Source organism: Enoplosus armatus, chromosome 20 (assembly GCF_043641665.1).
Source record: "Enoplosus armatus isolate fEnoArm2 chromosome 20, fEnoArm2.hap1, whole genome shotgun sequence".
NCBI lineage: Eukaryota > Metazoa > Chordata > Actinopteri > Centrarchiformes > Enoplosidae > Enoplosus > Enoplosus armatus.
The window spans coordinates 1,004,308-1,020,535 of NC_092199.1; the positions used below are offsets into that span (position 1 = coordinate 1,004,308).

Below are 16,228 nucleotides of genomic sequence, written 5' to 3' on the forward strand. Positions count from 1 at the left end.
GAAATGGAGAAGCCTCATAGACAGGACCGGATGAAGCCACGCCTGAGCCCACGGAGTTCCCGCTGCCAGCAACAGGCTGGGACTGCACAGAGAAGCTAGGAGTCTTCTTCCCAGAGCCGGAAGGTGGAAGAGGGCCAACAGGAGGGCTGACGTAACCTGCGCTCTGGTAAGGGACTTCGGGAGCACTGGAATCATAAGTCACCATAAACCTGTTGGGCTCGTAGCTTGGTGAGGAGCCTGCGGCCACACTGGGAGCTCCCAGACTGGATGGGGACTGGCTTCCAGCGGGAGAGCTGGCCAGTTGGGGGGCCGCTTCAGGCTGCCGGTAGTTAACAGATGGCTCGTACTGCATGGACACCGCGGCACGTGAGCCTTCAGACTGAAGGTTTGATCCAGGAGCAGGTCCACCACCGGCGCCCCCGGTAGCCGTGTAGGGATATTTGTAGCCTGGACAGAGAAGTCACATGTAAGCTGCGAGTACGCACTCAAGATTAGACCAAGTGACTCATACTGGTCTTAAATGGTCCGTGTGGCTCAGAGTCTGCTGCCAGACGGTTTAAAAAGAAAACTCACCTCCTTTTGTTGCAGGAAAACAAGCAGCGCTGCTAAACAACAGCAGACAGATCCAAGAAACCCTGTAAGACATCGTCAGGAACAGCAAGTTATAAACTCCCGAAAGGTTAAATTGAGCTGGAACTTGAACAGTCGTTAGCTGGAACGTCACCGAACGTGAAAACAAACCCATTCAACTCACCTTGAAGAGCGTCCAAGTGCCATGTTTGACTCAGAGATCAGCAGCCCGGTGGAGGTTGTAGACAGAAGCTCTGTGCTGTGAGCTGCATGTGGCTCCTCTGCTCTTATATTGGTGCTCCACATGCTCTCTGCACTAATTAGACTCATTAATGACACCTGGAGTCCAGTCGGTCCCCGCAGAGGCTGCTGTTTCCACTGCCGGGGGAGGGAGCTCACCTCGTCATATTTCAGGATGTCTTTCTAAAAGGAGACTTATTCAACTAACTAAAGCTGTCAGATAGATGTGGTGGAGTAAAAAGTACAATCGTGTACTCTATAATGTAGACGGTTGAAGTATAAAGTGGCGTAAAATACTGCTGTCTAAACCAGAGTGCTTCACAATAAAACGAAATAAAATAAAACACTGACGCCCGCAGGATGAAGCCTCCGGCTCCACTTGTGCTTCGGACCGTCAGTCACGTGACCCGTGGTGCGGGTCTAATGGTCAGACCAGTCTCTCTAATACTAATCGGTCACATGACCCGCGGTGCGGGTCTAATGGTCAGACCAGTCTCTCTAATACTAATCGGTCACGTGACCCGTGGTGCGGGTCTAATGGTCAGACCAGTCTCTCTAATACTAATCGGTCACAGATCTTCACCTAAAAGGTCTTTTTCCTGGAAGGAATAGCTAAACACATGAATGCAGCAGTAATATGAATCCAGAAACATCAGATCGAATAGAAACACTGACCATTTTCCTGCTACATGAACACGTTTACTGTGATACTGCGAATACATACATACTTTTACTTCAGTCAGGTTTTGAATGCAGGACTTGTACTGGCAGTGGAGTATGTTCACTGAGTGTATTAGTACTTTTCCTTCAGTAAAGGATCTGAGTACTTCTTCCACCACTGAATATATGAACAGAGGTTGTAGCGCTACGATAGAAATATTAAAGAATGCAGACGTCATCCATCTGCAGCGCTCGTGTTTTGTCCTCAACGGTCCTTTTTTGGTCGACCTCCAGCTCAACATCACACGAGGCCTGAAGTCCTTATCAACCATGAGACCAGCCTATTAAATATTACTGTGATTTTTAAAGATACAAGTTGGTCAAACAGTCTCTGGATTGTGTCCGATGCTTTCTTGCCTTTGTCCTGTGATGTATATTTTAATGCTTCGTCTTCTCTGTCCTCAGAGCGGTGAAATGATCACCGCTGACAGCTTGAACACTTGAGGATAAACGCAGCGTTAATGTTCAGCGTCTCTGTCGATCGAGCGTCATGTGACAGCCGGTGTCGTCTGAAGGCGCTTGCACTGAGCTGAAGTGACTTCAGAGAGCCAATGAAAGAGGCTCCAACACAATCGCAGCCTTCTTCTCCTGCAGATGAAAGTGGAGTGTGTGTCAGAAACAGCTCTTAAGGCCGCTTGTGTTTGTTGTCTGATTTGCTTCCTGACCTTTGACCTCGCTGCCGTGCGGCTGCAGCAACGCTTCTACAAGTGGAACAAAAGCTTCAAACAGCTACTGATGCAGTCTGTTCACAGGAAGAGTGGTCTGAGAGTCAGAGTCGATTTTCTGTTTGTCTGTTTTAGAACTAGATTAGTATTAGAGAGACTAGTCTGACCATTAGACCCGCACCGCGGGTCATGTGACCGATTAGTATTAGAGAGACTGGTCTGACCATTAGACCCGCACCGCGGGTCACGTGACCGATTAGTATTAGAGAGACTGGTCTGACCATTAGACCCGCACCGCGGGTCATGTGACCGATTAGTATTAGAGAGACTGGTCTGACCATTAGACCCGCACCGCGGGTCACGTGACCGATTAGTATTAGAGAGACTGGTCTGACCATTAGACCCGCACCGCGGGTCATGTGACCGATTAGTATTAGAGAGACTGGTCTGACCATTAGACCCGCACCACGGGTCACGTGACTGACGGTCCGAAGCACAAGTGGAGCCGGAGGCTTCATCCTGCGGGCGTCAGTGTTTTATTTTATTTCGTTTTATTGTGAAGCACTCTGGTTTAGACAGCAGTATTTTACGCCACTTTATACTTCAACCGTCTACATTATAGAGTACACGATTGTACTTTTTACTCCACCACATCTATCTGACAGCTTTAGTTAGTTAAATAAGTCTCCTTTTAGAAAGACATCCTGAAATATGACGAGGTGAGCTCCCTCCCCCGGCAGTGGAAACAGCAGCCTCTGCGGGGACCGACTGGACTCCAGGTGTCATTAATGAGTCTAATTAGTGCAGAGAGCATGTGGAGCACCAATATAAGAGCAGAGGAGCCACATGCAGCTCACAGCACAGAGCTTCTGTCTACAACCTCCACCGGGCTGCTGATCTCTGAGTCAAACATGGCACTTGGACGCTCTTCAAGGTGAGTTGAATGGGTTTGTTTTCACGTTCGGTGACGTTCCAGCTAACGACTGTTCAAGTTCCAGCTCAATTTAACCTTTCGGGAGTTTATAACTTGCTGTTCCTGACGATGTCTTACAGGGTTTCTTGGATCTGTCTGCTGTTGTTTAGCAGCGCTGCTTGTTTTCCTGCAACAAAAGGAGGTGAGTTTTCTTTTTAAACCGTCTGGCAGCAGACTCTGAGCCACACGGACCATTTAAGACCAGTATGAGTCACTTGCTCTAATCTTGAGTGCGTACTCGCAGCTTACATGTGACTTCTCTGTCCAGGCTACAAATATCCCTACACGGCTACCGGGGGCTCCGGTGGTGGACCTGCTCCTGGATCAAACCTTCAGTCTGAAGGCTCACGTGCCGCGGTGTCCATGCAGTACGAGCCATCTGTTAACTACCGGCAGCCTGAAGCGGCCCCCCAACTGGCCAGCTCTCCCGCTGGAAGCCAGTCCCCGTCCAGTCTGGGAGCTCCCAGTGTGGCCGCAGGCTCCTCACCAAGTTACGAGCCCAACAGGTTTATGATGACTTATGATTCCAGTGCTCCCGAAGTCCCTTACCAGAGCGCAGGTTACGTCAGCCCACCTGTTGGCCCTCTTCCACCTTCCGGCTCTGGGAAGAAGACTCCTAGCTTCTCTGTGCAGTCCCAGCCTGTTGCTGGCAGCGGGAACTCCGTGGGCTCAGGCGTGGCTTCATCCGGTCCTGTCTATGAGGCTTCTCCATTTCGCCCTCCTTCTGGCTTCGCGTACCCCGCTGAGTCTGCTGGGAACATGGCTGCAACCATGGACTTTGGCGACGGACCTGTTCCTTACGCTGCCGCTCCTGCGACCTACGACTTTGCTGGCCCTGCTCCTTATGGAAACCCGTCCAGCGCAGGCTTTCTTCCTTGGACCGAGCAGCCTGTAGGGGGAGCTGGCTCTTCATTCTACAACCCAAGCAACTGGAGGCCGTCTGGTCCTTTCCCAGACTTTGGTGCCTGGGACTCTGATGACCAGATGCCACAGAGCGTGAGCGAGACTTCTCCTCTGCCGCCTTCGTCCTACATCGTCCAGTCCAGGAATGGCTACCAGCGAGCAAGAAAAGTCTATTCCAACAGTAAATACTACCCTGAACCCCCAGTCTTTCCCTTCAAGGCCGTCAAAGCACCAAGCAAGTCTCCACCAATGACTGGATCCAAAGGAGGAAAGGGGGTCTAATATGGTAAAAAAGGAAACGGGAGTTTTAAGCTGTTCCAGAAAGGTGGTTTCATCATGACTGACCCTGTGTTCTTTGTTTTTGCAGGTTCGACTTGGTGACTGACGGAGCGTCGTCCTTCCTGGAAACATCTATGATGTAGTTTTGAAAACATGAATAAAGCTTCTGACCACGTAAACTTGTGTGCTTTGTCACTGCCGTACAGACCTCTGCAGCTGTATCCTCGTTTACAGCGGACATTAAAATGCACTCTGGATAAGGGACGTGTCTGCCAGCCCTGCCTCAGTTTACATATTAAGATCTGGGTGTACTCTAACGATGCATTTAATACCAGGTGTAAAGGGGGGGGCCCTGGACACTGTAATGTCTTGACTGCCACTCGTTCATGCTGCTGCTTCTCACTTGGCACAGAACACATTGTTCTGAGCTGAAACTCTGTAAAGCTGAGGAGAGCTGCAGGTTCAGCTGATGTCTCTAAGATCTTACAGCCAGTTTTAAGGTAACTATCAGCTGAGTCCAGTGACTAGAAGGTGGTTGTGCAGGAGAATGAAGCCAATCAGACCAAATTGTATGTTCATCTGATGGAATATCTCGACTACTTCTGTGAAAGGCTGAGTACAGACCAGTGCTTCACACTTTCAACACTGATTCAGACAGACCTTGACAGTTCACAACACATCAGCAATGAAACACCTGACAAGTCGTCAGTAGTTTTCAACTGAAGCAGGTAATTAACTTCATTATAGGATTTAAACCCAAAATCACAAAGGATTGTGGGTAAGAAGATATGAACATTCAGAAAGCTGAACAGTCTGGTGCTCATATTGAGCTGTTCATAGCAACAAAGTCCATCAAACTGAGAAGAAGTTACACAAACTGCTGTCTGCCATCACAGCTGAATGACTTTCCTCCCTCCTTCATCCTTTTCTCTGTCTGGCAGGAAGCTGAATGTTAATCAGCTCTGACCTCTCCATCTGGATCGAGTCAGAATCACAACACTCCACCTGTTCCACCTGGGCCAAGTTCACAAAGCATCCTGGAGTGTGCTGTGTGTGTCCTTTCAAAGTGACATTGAAACCTCTTCTTGCTTGCAGCCATGCTCGCTGCTAAATGCTAATGTTTACCATCTTACTTTAGCGTGTTAGCATGCTAACTAGCAGCAAACACAGAGTCCAGCCGATGCTGGTGTTATTACAGTTCATCCTGAGGGGACCATGAAGGTCTGAACCACATCTCATCACAGTCCATCAACAGCTGTTGAGGTGTTTCAGTCTGGACCAGAGTGGAGGACTGACCAACCAACATGGCAACATGCTGCAGGTGTGGATAAATATACCAGCAGTAATACTAAAATCACTCAGTTTATCCGTTTGGTGTTGATGGACTCTGTTGTCTTATTCATTTGGTGAAAGAAAATCAGAAGCTACTGTGGGTGGAGGTGTGACATTGATGGTGACACCAGAAAACCATAGATGTGAATCTTTTAAACCTTCCTTTAATCTGTGGATGACGCACCAGAATCATGTACACTGGTGCATCACAGTTCAGATGCCTCAGGTGCAGCTGACTGGATTCAGGTGATTTGGGCTGAGAAAAGTCGCCAAACTCAGTAGAATATACAAAATATCTGTATTGAATTCAAGCGATCCATCCAACAGTTGTTGAGATATTTCAGTCTGAACCACAGATGTCAACCTCATGGTGGCACTAAAAGAAAAGTCAGGGGATCACCAGAGTCAGTAGGAATCATCCTCTGGGGACCATGAATGTCTGTACAAACAATCCATCAAACAGTTGAGATATTTAAGACCAACACTGAAACAGAGACATCTTGCTGGTGAGCTTTTATTAAACTGACAAGCTGGATGAGTTATGAAATACACCAGAATCAAACGTGGGAAAAGAACCAAACTCTTCTCTCATATTTTTGTAGCTACTGTTTTTACGAGTTGTGGACCTCCAACATGGCCGCCTGTCCTGAGCTAGCAGCAGCCGGAGCTACAACCAGCACTCCATTTTGGCCTTTGTTGAGTGCAGCTAGCAGATAACCAGCAGATAAAACCTCTGTGAAGAAGAACCCTCGAGGCGGCCCGAGAGAGCCCGTCTGAACTAATTCAACAACCTTCAGTTTAAACACTCGGCTGCACAGAAACGCTGTCGGTCCTTCAGAACGCAGCTCAATCTGAACGGACACAAACACTCGAAGGTCTCATCTCTTGTTCAGCTTAATGTTTTATTTGGCTCTGAGTCTCAGCAGGAGATGGACGAGCTCTCCAACAGAAACAGCCTGCAATTACCTGAAGGGGCAATTAAACACTGAAACTAAGGATGTAATTGTTATGAATTACCCCTGCTCGTCCTATCAGCATATCAAAGGCAGGCTCAGTGACTGAGTGAACCTGAACACTCACATCAAACAACTTCGGTTCAAAATCTCACTCCATCACTGAATAAATAATAAAAAATGAAACTCAAACAACTGGATTTTACTGCTACTGACAATTAACCAGTCGTGTCTGTGTATGTGGGCATCAAGGACAAGTCGGGCAGAATTTGACAAATACTCTGTGAGCTGAAACAGAGTCAAGATATTAATAAGAACATTTTTCCAACATTAATGTCAAAATATATGAAAAATTAAAATGAATTAAATCATGAAATGTTATGTATTCAATCAGACGAAACTCTTCACGAGTATAAAACAAAATGTTGTAAAAATAAGTCTGGTGTTATTATATATATATATATATATAATGTATGTTATTATTTATACTTCCTGTCTGTGGCTCTCAGCTCACAGCCGATTGGTTACTACTGAAGACGTAAACCATTAAAAAAGACCTCACAAATATATCGTTCCATGTTTCAAAAGGCTCAGTCATTCCCTCAAACAGCTGCTGGCTGTAGTTTCTATCAAACTAACAGCAGGAAATAGGGCATCTGTTGGGGACTATTTTCAGGGGCGGATGAATCCACATGTGGTGCTGTAGTGTTTGGGGCAGCAGGACGGTGTGTCCAGATGAACTGCAGTGTGTGTGTTCATGCTGATGATGTTTTAACAGTTTTTATGGCTCAGAGGAATTGTTCATGTCTCTTTAAATGCTTTGTCCTTCTTACATCCCAGTATTGATTTCTGTTCAAGCTGTGTGGAGGTTTGTCAGTCAATCAGATCAATAAACGTCTATAATATCTAACTGTATTTCAGTTTTCATAAGAACAGAGTCACTGTTTACAGCATGAGATGGTTTAATAACATCCAGTCAATGACACTGAACATCGTTGCATTAACAGTCAGCTGCTGCATATAGAAGACACATGTTTTCAACAGGAATATAATATTTGATTTGTGACACATCTGGACTTCATCTTCTCACCGTTTAAACTCTTTCTGAGGCTGAATTTCAAAAACTGGCAAATGTATTGGAGGAAAAACACATAAAACATGTCCAACACAAAGTTATGATAAAAACAATCATGATAATTGTACAGTGTCTCTGTTGACGTTTACGGTCAGCTGTCTGTGAAAATGTAGATCAGCGGTTCCCAACCAGGAGGTGAAGAACCCAAGAGGGGCCCCAACATGAATCTGAAGGTCCAGAAGATGACGACAGGGAATATGGAAATTTCGAAAACATTCCTGTAAACCAGCGTGTTTTTAAACTCAGTGGGCCTCTGAACGTCCTTCAGATGAAACAGTCTGATGAGAATGAACATCACTCTTTGGTTGAACTGCTTCTACCCACAATAAAACCTCCACAAGCCAAAGAGGTCAACTGATTCAGATCATTTTGGCATCATCAGCAGGAGGTCAGAGGTCACCCACTTGGACTCCCGCTCCCTGATGCATGATATGGAGGGAGGCACAAACTGAACAGGGGCCCTGCATCATGTCAGAGTATTTATTGTTTCAGCGCTTCATGGAGCTCACAGGTCCTGGATCTGACCCGGAATAACATAACAGTCCGTTGGTCCGGAGGAGTTGAACGGGATCATGTCTAAAGAAATCTCTGCCTCGCACTCATACTGCAGGATGGCGGGCAGCAGTAAGTTGCTGTGGTTGCGGGAATCATCTGAAATGACAGAAACTTTGTCAAAGTTCTGCTCCAGGTTTCCCCCTGTGTGAGGCGGCGGTGGCGGCGGGAGGAGCCTCTGCACCCCGGGGCCCGGCACAGCGCAGGCCTCCTTCTGCATGGTGGTGTCGTGGTGATAAGACACCAGCTCGTTGCTGAAGTCCACCGCCTCCACCGTGGAGGTGGAGCAGTACTTATTACAGCCCAGGATGGTGGAGAAAGCCTTCCTGAAGTCGGCGTTGAAGGCGTAAATGACCGGGTTCAGGGACGAGTTGGCCCAGCCGAACCACACGAAGATGCTGAAGGTGGTGTCGCTGACGCACGGCGGATCTCCCAGTTTGTCCAGGTCGCAGAAAGGAACCACGCAGTTCAGGACGAAAAACGGCAGCCAGCAGAAGACAAACACTCCCATGATGATGGACAGAGTCTTTAAAACTTTCGTTTCTCTCTTAAAAGACGTTTTCAGCGAGCTTTCGTCGTGCGCTGACGCGCGGTGGCGGTGGTTTTGCGCACGGGGCCCTGCCGCCCTCTCCAAAGACGAGATCCGTCTGATTTGGGTTTGCGCGATACGAAAAATACGCGTGTACGTCCCCACCATGATCACCACGGGGATGTAGAAGCTTATGAGGGACGAGGAGATGGCATAAGTCCGGTTCAGGCTGGCGTTGCAGTCGTCCAGGTTGTCGGTCGTCGAGTTGTCCGCGCGGTGCCAGTTGAGCTGCACGGGGATGAAGGAGATGAGGATGGAGAGAGTCCAGGCGACACCGATCATCAGGAAGGCGAACCTGCGCGTCATTTTGCGCTCGTACTTGAACGGGCTGGAGATGGCCCAGTAGCGGTCCATGCTGATGATGCACAGGTTGAGGATGGACGCGGTGGAGCACATGATGTCGAAGGCGACCCAGGTGTCGCAGAAGCGGCCGAAGAGCCAGATGCCGGCGACCTCGGACACCGCCCTCCAGGGCATCACCAGCACGGCCACGAACAGGTCGGACACCGCCAGAGAGATGACGAAGGAGTTGGTGACTTTGGAGCGCAGGTGGCGGAACTTGATGACCGCGGCGCACACCAGAGTGTTACCCAACAGGGTGGAGACGATCAGGACGCACAGGACGCAGCCGGTCAGCGCGCGGAGGCTGAGACCTCCACCAGGGCCGGGGCTGTCCGCTCCCGCTGTGACCACCTGATGCTGGTCCAGGTTGTCCCGGTGATCCTGGTTTTGGTTTTGGCTCTCATTATGAAAACTCTCCATGGATAGCTGGACTCACGCCCTCGGAGCCACATCCGTCTCAACTTGTCGTCGTGAAACTGTCGCTCTCATCCTGTTTCCACCTGCATCTGCAGCGCGTGTCCACTCCAAACCCCCTGCTTGATAGAATCAGATCAGTCCTGCAGGAGCCGCGCTCGGATCATCCAGACCCTCTGCTGCTGTCCGCTCACAGTGACTGAGGCTGTTCCTAAAGCATATTTACTCTCCAGTCTGTAACATATTCAGCTTCACGGTAAGACCATTACAACATATTGATCTCACAGTCGGCTGATCTGTTGACTCAATGTTTCCTCAGAGGTTTACGATCCAAACACGGGGAGCAAAGAAAACACAATAAAACACAATACGAGAGAAATATGAGAGAAAAAAACCCTTTTTAAATAATGAGTCTGTCTGCATTAACAATACAGCAAATACGGATTACATTAAAACACATTAAAATGAAGGAGAGAAGAGCATAAAAGGCAAAAAATGACTGACTTTAAACTACTGAGACCTTCAATCAGTGAATTATTGGAAAGCTTGAAAGTCCACAAAATTATGAAGAATGCTTTTAATGAGTCATTTTACTGCCAACATGTGGACAGATGTTAAGATGTGACTTGTCCACCACTGATGATGCGCACACACATACAAACAGGACGTTGAGAAGTCTTCAGAGCAGCAGGTGAGTAAAGGAAAGTGAATTCTGCCCTCTAGTGGACAAATATTCACAACACACCAACAGCAGCACAATTCACAAAGGCTGATTTCAGGTTTTGCATTTTCAGCTCTTCTCCTGATCTAAATGATTGTTTTTTGCAATATTTTACATGCTTCAAAATCAGAAGAAAGGCATTCTGATTACTGCAAACAAAATCTTTTGTCTGCACCCATGACACGGCAAATCAAATATGGGACACACATAATACAAGCCTTAACCCATATAAAAGTCAGATATTTATTAATAATAATTATTCCCATTATAGGTTATAATGTAAATATCTAAAAGTAGTTCATCATGAGGGTCACCCCCCCCCCCAGCTGTGCATTTAAAACCTTACTGTCCCGCTGTGTAACTCATTTATGACTTCATGTAAAGTTGCAGTTATAAAAAAGAACGACATGTTTCATGACATAACATTGATTCTGAACTAATACAAGTTAAACAAGGAATATATGATGACAGACACCAGTACTTAATCATTATATTTACACTTTATATCTTTAATCAGACGCAGACACATGCAGAAATATGATTGAAATTTTATTGATTGATTTTTAATGTTTTTGGGGGCAATTTAGAGTTTCCAATGAGCCTAATGTGCATGTCTTTGGACTGTGGGAGGAAACCTGAGCACCAGGAGAAAACCCACTCAGACACAGGGAGGAGCATACAAACTCCACACAGAAACAAGGTGGGGGGGTTTCTGTGAGGCTGCAGTGCTAATCACTGAGCCACTGTGCTGTCCTCAACAGGGTGGAGAAAGGCTGGAGGGACAGGGGAGGTGGGAGCGATGGAGGAGAGGTGGAGGCAAGGTGGGGGAGGACAGGGGAGGTGGGAGGCAGTGAGGGAGACAGGTTGAGGGGAAGGGTGGAGGGAGAGTGAGCTACTGTTGTCCAGCCTGAGCCGAACATCCAGCAGCCTCCACCTCACTGTCGCTGTCACACTTCTTCTTCTTCTTGTGCATCCAGCTGAAAAAACCCTTCTTCTTCTTCTCTGGCTTCTCCTCATTTTGTTTTTACTTCTGCTCTTCCTTTTGTTTCTTTTGCTCCTCCTTTTTTCGTCCAGTCCTGATCGACAGAAACCTCTCCTCTTCTTCTTCTTCATTTTCAGACAGAGCTCCTCCAGTTCTTTATTCTGTTCCTCCACCTGTTTCACGCTGGTTTCCCAGGTCTGGACCAGTTCTTTAGTCTGTTCCACTACCTGTTTCACGCTGGTTTCCCAGGTCTGGACCAGTTCTGACTCTGTTCCTCCACCTGTTTCACTCTGGTTTCCCAGGTCTGGACCAGTCTTTATTCTCTTCCTCCACCTGTTTCACTCTGGTTTCCCAGTTCTGGACCAGTTCTTTATTCTGTTCCTCCACCTGTTTCACGCTGGTTTCCCAGGTCTGGACCAGTTCTTTATTCTGTTCCACTACCTGTTTCACTCTGGTTTCCCAGGTCTGGACCAGTTCTTTATTATCTTCCTCCACCTGTTTCACTCTGGTTTCCCAGTTCTGGACCAGTTCTTTATGCTCTTCCTCCACCTGTTTTACTCTGGTTTCCCAGTTCTGGACCAGTTCTTTATGCTCTTCCTCCACCTGTTTCACTCTGGTTTCCCAGTTCTGGACCAGTTCTTTATGCTCTTCCTCCACCTGTTTTACTCTGGTTTCCCAGTTCTGGACCAGTTCTTTATGCTCTTCCTCCACCTGTTTCACTCTGGTTTCCCAGTTCTGGACCAGTTCTTTATGCTCTTCCTCCACCTGTTTTACTCTGGTTTCCCAGGTCTGGACCAGTTCTTTATTCTCTTCCTCCACCTGTTTCACGCTGGTTTCCCAGGTCTGGACCTGTTCTTTATTCTGTTACTCCACCTGTTTCACTCTGGTTTCCCAGGACTGTTCTCTCTGGACCAGGTCTTTATTATAGTGAGGGAGGCAGGTTGAGGGGAGGGGGGGGGGATGGAGCTACTGTTGTCCAGCCTGAGCTGAACATCCAGCAGCCTCCACCTCACTGTCGCTGTCACACTTCTTCTTCTTCTTCTTGTGCATCCAGCTGAAAAAACCCTTCTTCTTCTTCTCTGGCTTCTCCTCCTCTTGTTTTTTCTTCTGCTCTTCCTTTTGTTTCTTTTTCATCTCCTTCTGCTCTTCCTTTTGTTTCTTTTTCATCTCCTTCTGCTCTTCCTTTTGTTTCTTCTTCATCTCCTTTTGCTCTTCCTTTTCTTTGTTTTGCTCCACCTTTTTTCGTCCAGTCCTGATTGACTTGATGCGAGACCAGAAACCTCTCCTCTTCTTCTTCTTCACTGTCAGACAGAGCTCTTCCATTTCTTTATTCTCTTCCTCCACCTCTTTCACGATGGTTTCGCAGATCTGGACCAGTACTTCATTATCTTCCTCCAACTGTTTCACTCTGCTCCAGAGAACACTGACCTGGGAATGTAGTTCTTCGTTCTCTTCCTCCACCTGTTTCACGCTGGTTTCGCAGGTCTGGACCAGTTCTTCATTCTCTTCCTCCACCTGTTTCACGCTGGTTTCGCAGGTCTGGACCAGTTCTTCATTCTCTTCCTCCACCTGTTTCACGCTGGTTTCCCAGCTCTGGACCAGATCTTCATTCTCTTCCTCCACCTGTTTCACACTGGTTTCGCAGGTCTCGACCAGTTCTTTATTTTCTTCCTCCATCTGTTTCGCCATGGTTTCGCAGATCTGGACCAGTACTTCATTATCTTCCTCCACCTGTTTCACTCTGCTCCAGAGAACACTGACCTGGGAATGTAGTTCTTCGTTCTCTTCCTCCACCTGTTTCACGCTGGTTTCGCAGGTCTGGACCAGTTCTTTATTCTCTTCCTCCACCTGTTTGACTCTGGTTTCCCAGGTCTGGACTAGGTCTTTATTTTCTTCCTCCATCTGTTTCGCCATGGTTTCGCAGATCTGGACCAGTACTCCATTATCTTCCTCCACCTGTTTCACTCTGCTCCAGAGAACACTGACCTGGGAATGTAGTTCTTCGTTCTCTTCCTCCACCTGTTTCACGCTGGTTTCGCAGGTCTGGACCAGTTCTTTATTCTCTTCCTCCACATGTTTCATTCTGGTTTCCCAGGTCTGGACCAGTTCTTTATTCTCTTCCTCCACCTGTTTGACTCTGGTTTCCCAGGTCTGGACCAGTTCTTTATTCTCTTCCTCCACCTGTTTCACGATGGTTTCGCAGGTCTGGACCAGTACTTCATTCTCTTCCACCATCTGTTTCACTCTGGTTTCCCAGGTCTGGACCAGGTCTTTATTCTCTTCCTCCACCTGTTTCACGATGGTTTCGCAGGTCTGGACCAATTCTTTATTCTCTTCCTCCATCTGTTTCACTCTGGTTTCCCAGGTCTGGACCAGTTCTTTATTCTCTTCCTCCACCTGTTTCACTGTGGTTTCCCAGGTCTGGACCAGGTGTTTATTCTCTTCCTCCACCTGTTTCACTCTGGTTTCCCAGGTCTGTTCTCTCTGGACCAGGTCTTTATTCTCTTCCTCCACCTGTTTCACTCTGGTTTCCCAGGTCTGGACCAGGTCTTTATTCTCTTCCTCCATCTGTTTCACTCTGGTTTCCCAGGTCTGTTCTCTCTGGACCAGGTCTTTATTCTTTTCCTCCACCTGTTTCACTTTGGTTTCCCAGGTCTGGACCAGGTCTTTATTCTCTTCCTCCACCTGTTTCACTCTGGTTTCCCAGGACTGTTCTCTCTGGACCAGGTCTTCATTCTCTTCCTCCACCAGTTTCACTCTGGTTTCCCAGGACTGTTCTCTCTGGACCAGGTCTTTATTCTCTTCCTCCACCTGATTCACTCTGGTTTCCCAGGACTGTTCTCTCTGGACCAGGTCTTTATTCTCTTCCTCCACCTGTTTCACTCTGGTTTCCCAGGACTGTTCTCTCTGGACCAGGTCTTTAATCTCTTCCTCCACCTGTTTCACTCTGGTTTCCCAGGACTGTTCTCTCTGGACCAGGTCTTTATTCTCTTCCTCCACCTGTTTCACTCTGGTTTCCCAGGTCTGTTCTCTCTGGACCAGGTCTTTCTTCTCTTCCTCCACCTGATTTACTCTGGTTTCCCAGGTGTGTTCTCTCTGGACCAGGTCTTTATTCTCTTCCTCCACCTGTTTCACTCTGGTTTCCCAGGACTGTTCTCTCTGGACCAGGTCTTTATTCTCTTCCTCCACCTGTTTCACTCTGGTTTCCCAGGTGTGTTCTCTCTGGACCAGGTCTTTCTTCTCTTCCTCCACCTGATTTACTCTGGTTTCCCAGGTGTGTTCTCTCTGGACCAGGTCTTTATTCTCTTCCTCCACCTGTTTCACTCTGGTTTCCCAGGACTGTTCTCTCTGGACCAGGTCTTTAATCTCTTCCTCCACCTGTTTCACTCTGGTTTCCCAGGACTGTTCTCTCTGGACCAGGTCTTTATTCTCTTCCTCCACCTGTTTCACTCTGGTTTCCCAGGTCTGTTCTCTCTGGACCAGGTCTTTCTTCTCTTCCTCCACCTGATTTACTCTGGTTTCCCAGGTGTGTTCTCTCTGGACCAGGTCTTTATTCTCTTCCTCCACCTGTTTCACTCTGGTTTCCCAGGACTGTTCTCTCTGGACCAGGTCTTTATTCTCTTCCTCCACCTGTTTTAGTCTTGTCTCCCAGCTCTGTTCTTTCTCGGCCAGCTCCTTTGTGAACTTCTCCTTCTGGGCGTTGTATTTTTCCTCCCAAGCTTTGTCACTCTGGAGATATTCGGCTGAGGCCTCTGTGAGCCTCTGACAGAGACTGTCCTTCACCCTCCTGAGATCCAGGATTTCATTGTCTCTCTGCTGGGTGACATCCACCTGCTTCTCCTGGAATCCGTTACATTTCTTGAGGGAGGAGATCTCTGACTCTTGCTTTGAGATGGTCTCGTAGCTCTTTTTGTATTCCTCTTTGAACTGCCTTTCCCTGATCTCTAGAAGTCCCTCCAACCTGCTTATTGCCAGTTTATCTTTGTGGACCCGGTGGCAAAACTTTGTCCTTTCAGCCAGTAGGTCTTTGTTTTGCTGCATCAGGGTGTTTATCTCACCTGTCAGGTGATCGTTCTCCTGGTGAGCATTAGCACTGGCATTTCGTGTATGGTAGAAGTCCGGGCGAGATGTTGGACGGTGCTGAGGAGCAGTGTCAACAAATCTGGCCCCGTTTCTTGGGTTGCTTCTGTGATCCATGCCACTGTTTCTTGGGTTGCTTCTGTGATCCATGCCACTGTTTCTTGGGTTGCTTCTCTGGTCCATGCCACTGTTTCTTGGGTTGCTACTCTGGTTGCTTCTCTGATTCATGCCACTGTTTCTTGGGTTGCTTCTCTGATACATGCCACTGTTTCTTGGGTTGCTACTCTGGTTGCTTCTCTGATTCATGCCACTGTTTCTTGGGTTGCTTCTCTGAGTCATGCCACTGTCTGTAGTAGACTGTAGTTGTCTGTAGTAGACTGTAGTTGTCTGTAGCAGACTGTAGCTCTGTGTAGAAGATAGTCTGTGTAGTAGATCCTTCTTGACTGGTAAACAACACTTGTGTGTGGTTGATTCGAGATCGTGTCACTCTGTGGGTTTTGTGGGTTTTGGAGGTGGCCTTGTAGACTCTCGGAGTTCTAGAATCCTACATCAAAGATCAAAGGACCAGAATCATGGTTGGTTCCATTCTGTTGCCTTTGGTGAAAAGAGGCCACGCCCCCATGAACAGGAGCATTCTGACAGCTTTTTTATTTTTTTTTTAAATTTTCTGAAGTTGAAAAGTGGGAGGAGCTATTCCAGGAGCCCCTGGTACCAGAAATCCATTCATTTTGCCTGTAGACAATGTCAGGTGACTGACAGTTGAAGCACTTCTATAGTT

General features: G+C 47.6%; 1 protein-coding gene across 1 annotated transcript; it reads right to left on the reverse strand.

The window, feature by feature from the left end:
* Positions 1–8,275: 8,275 nt before the first annotated feature.
* On the reverse strand, positions 8,276–9,673 carry LOC139303277 (D(5)-like dopamine receptor). The gene has a single exon (XM_070927035.1). The coding sequence runs from the start codon at positions 9,671–9,673 to the stop codon at positions 8,276–8,278; it is 1,398 nt and encodes a 465-aa protein (XP_070783136.1).
* Between the last annotated feature and the right edge of the window lie 6,555 nt (positions 9,674–16,228).

Coding starts and splice junctions, on each gene's coding strand:
- LOC139303277 (XM_070927035.1), bottom strand. CDS start 9,673: ATGGAGAGTTTTCATAATGAGAGCCAAAACCAAAACCAGGATCACCGG.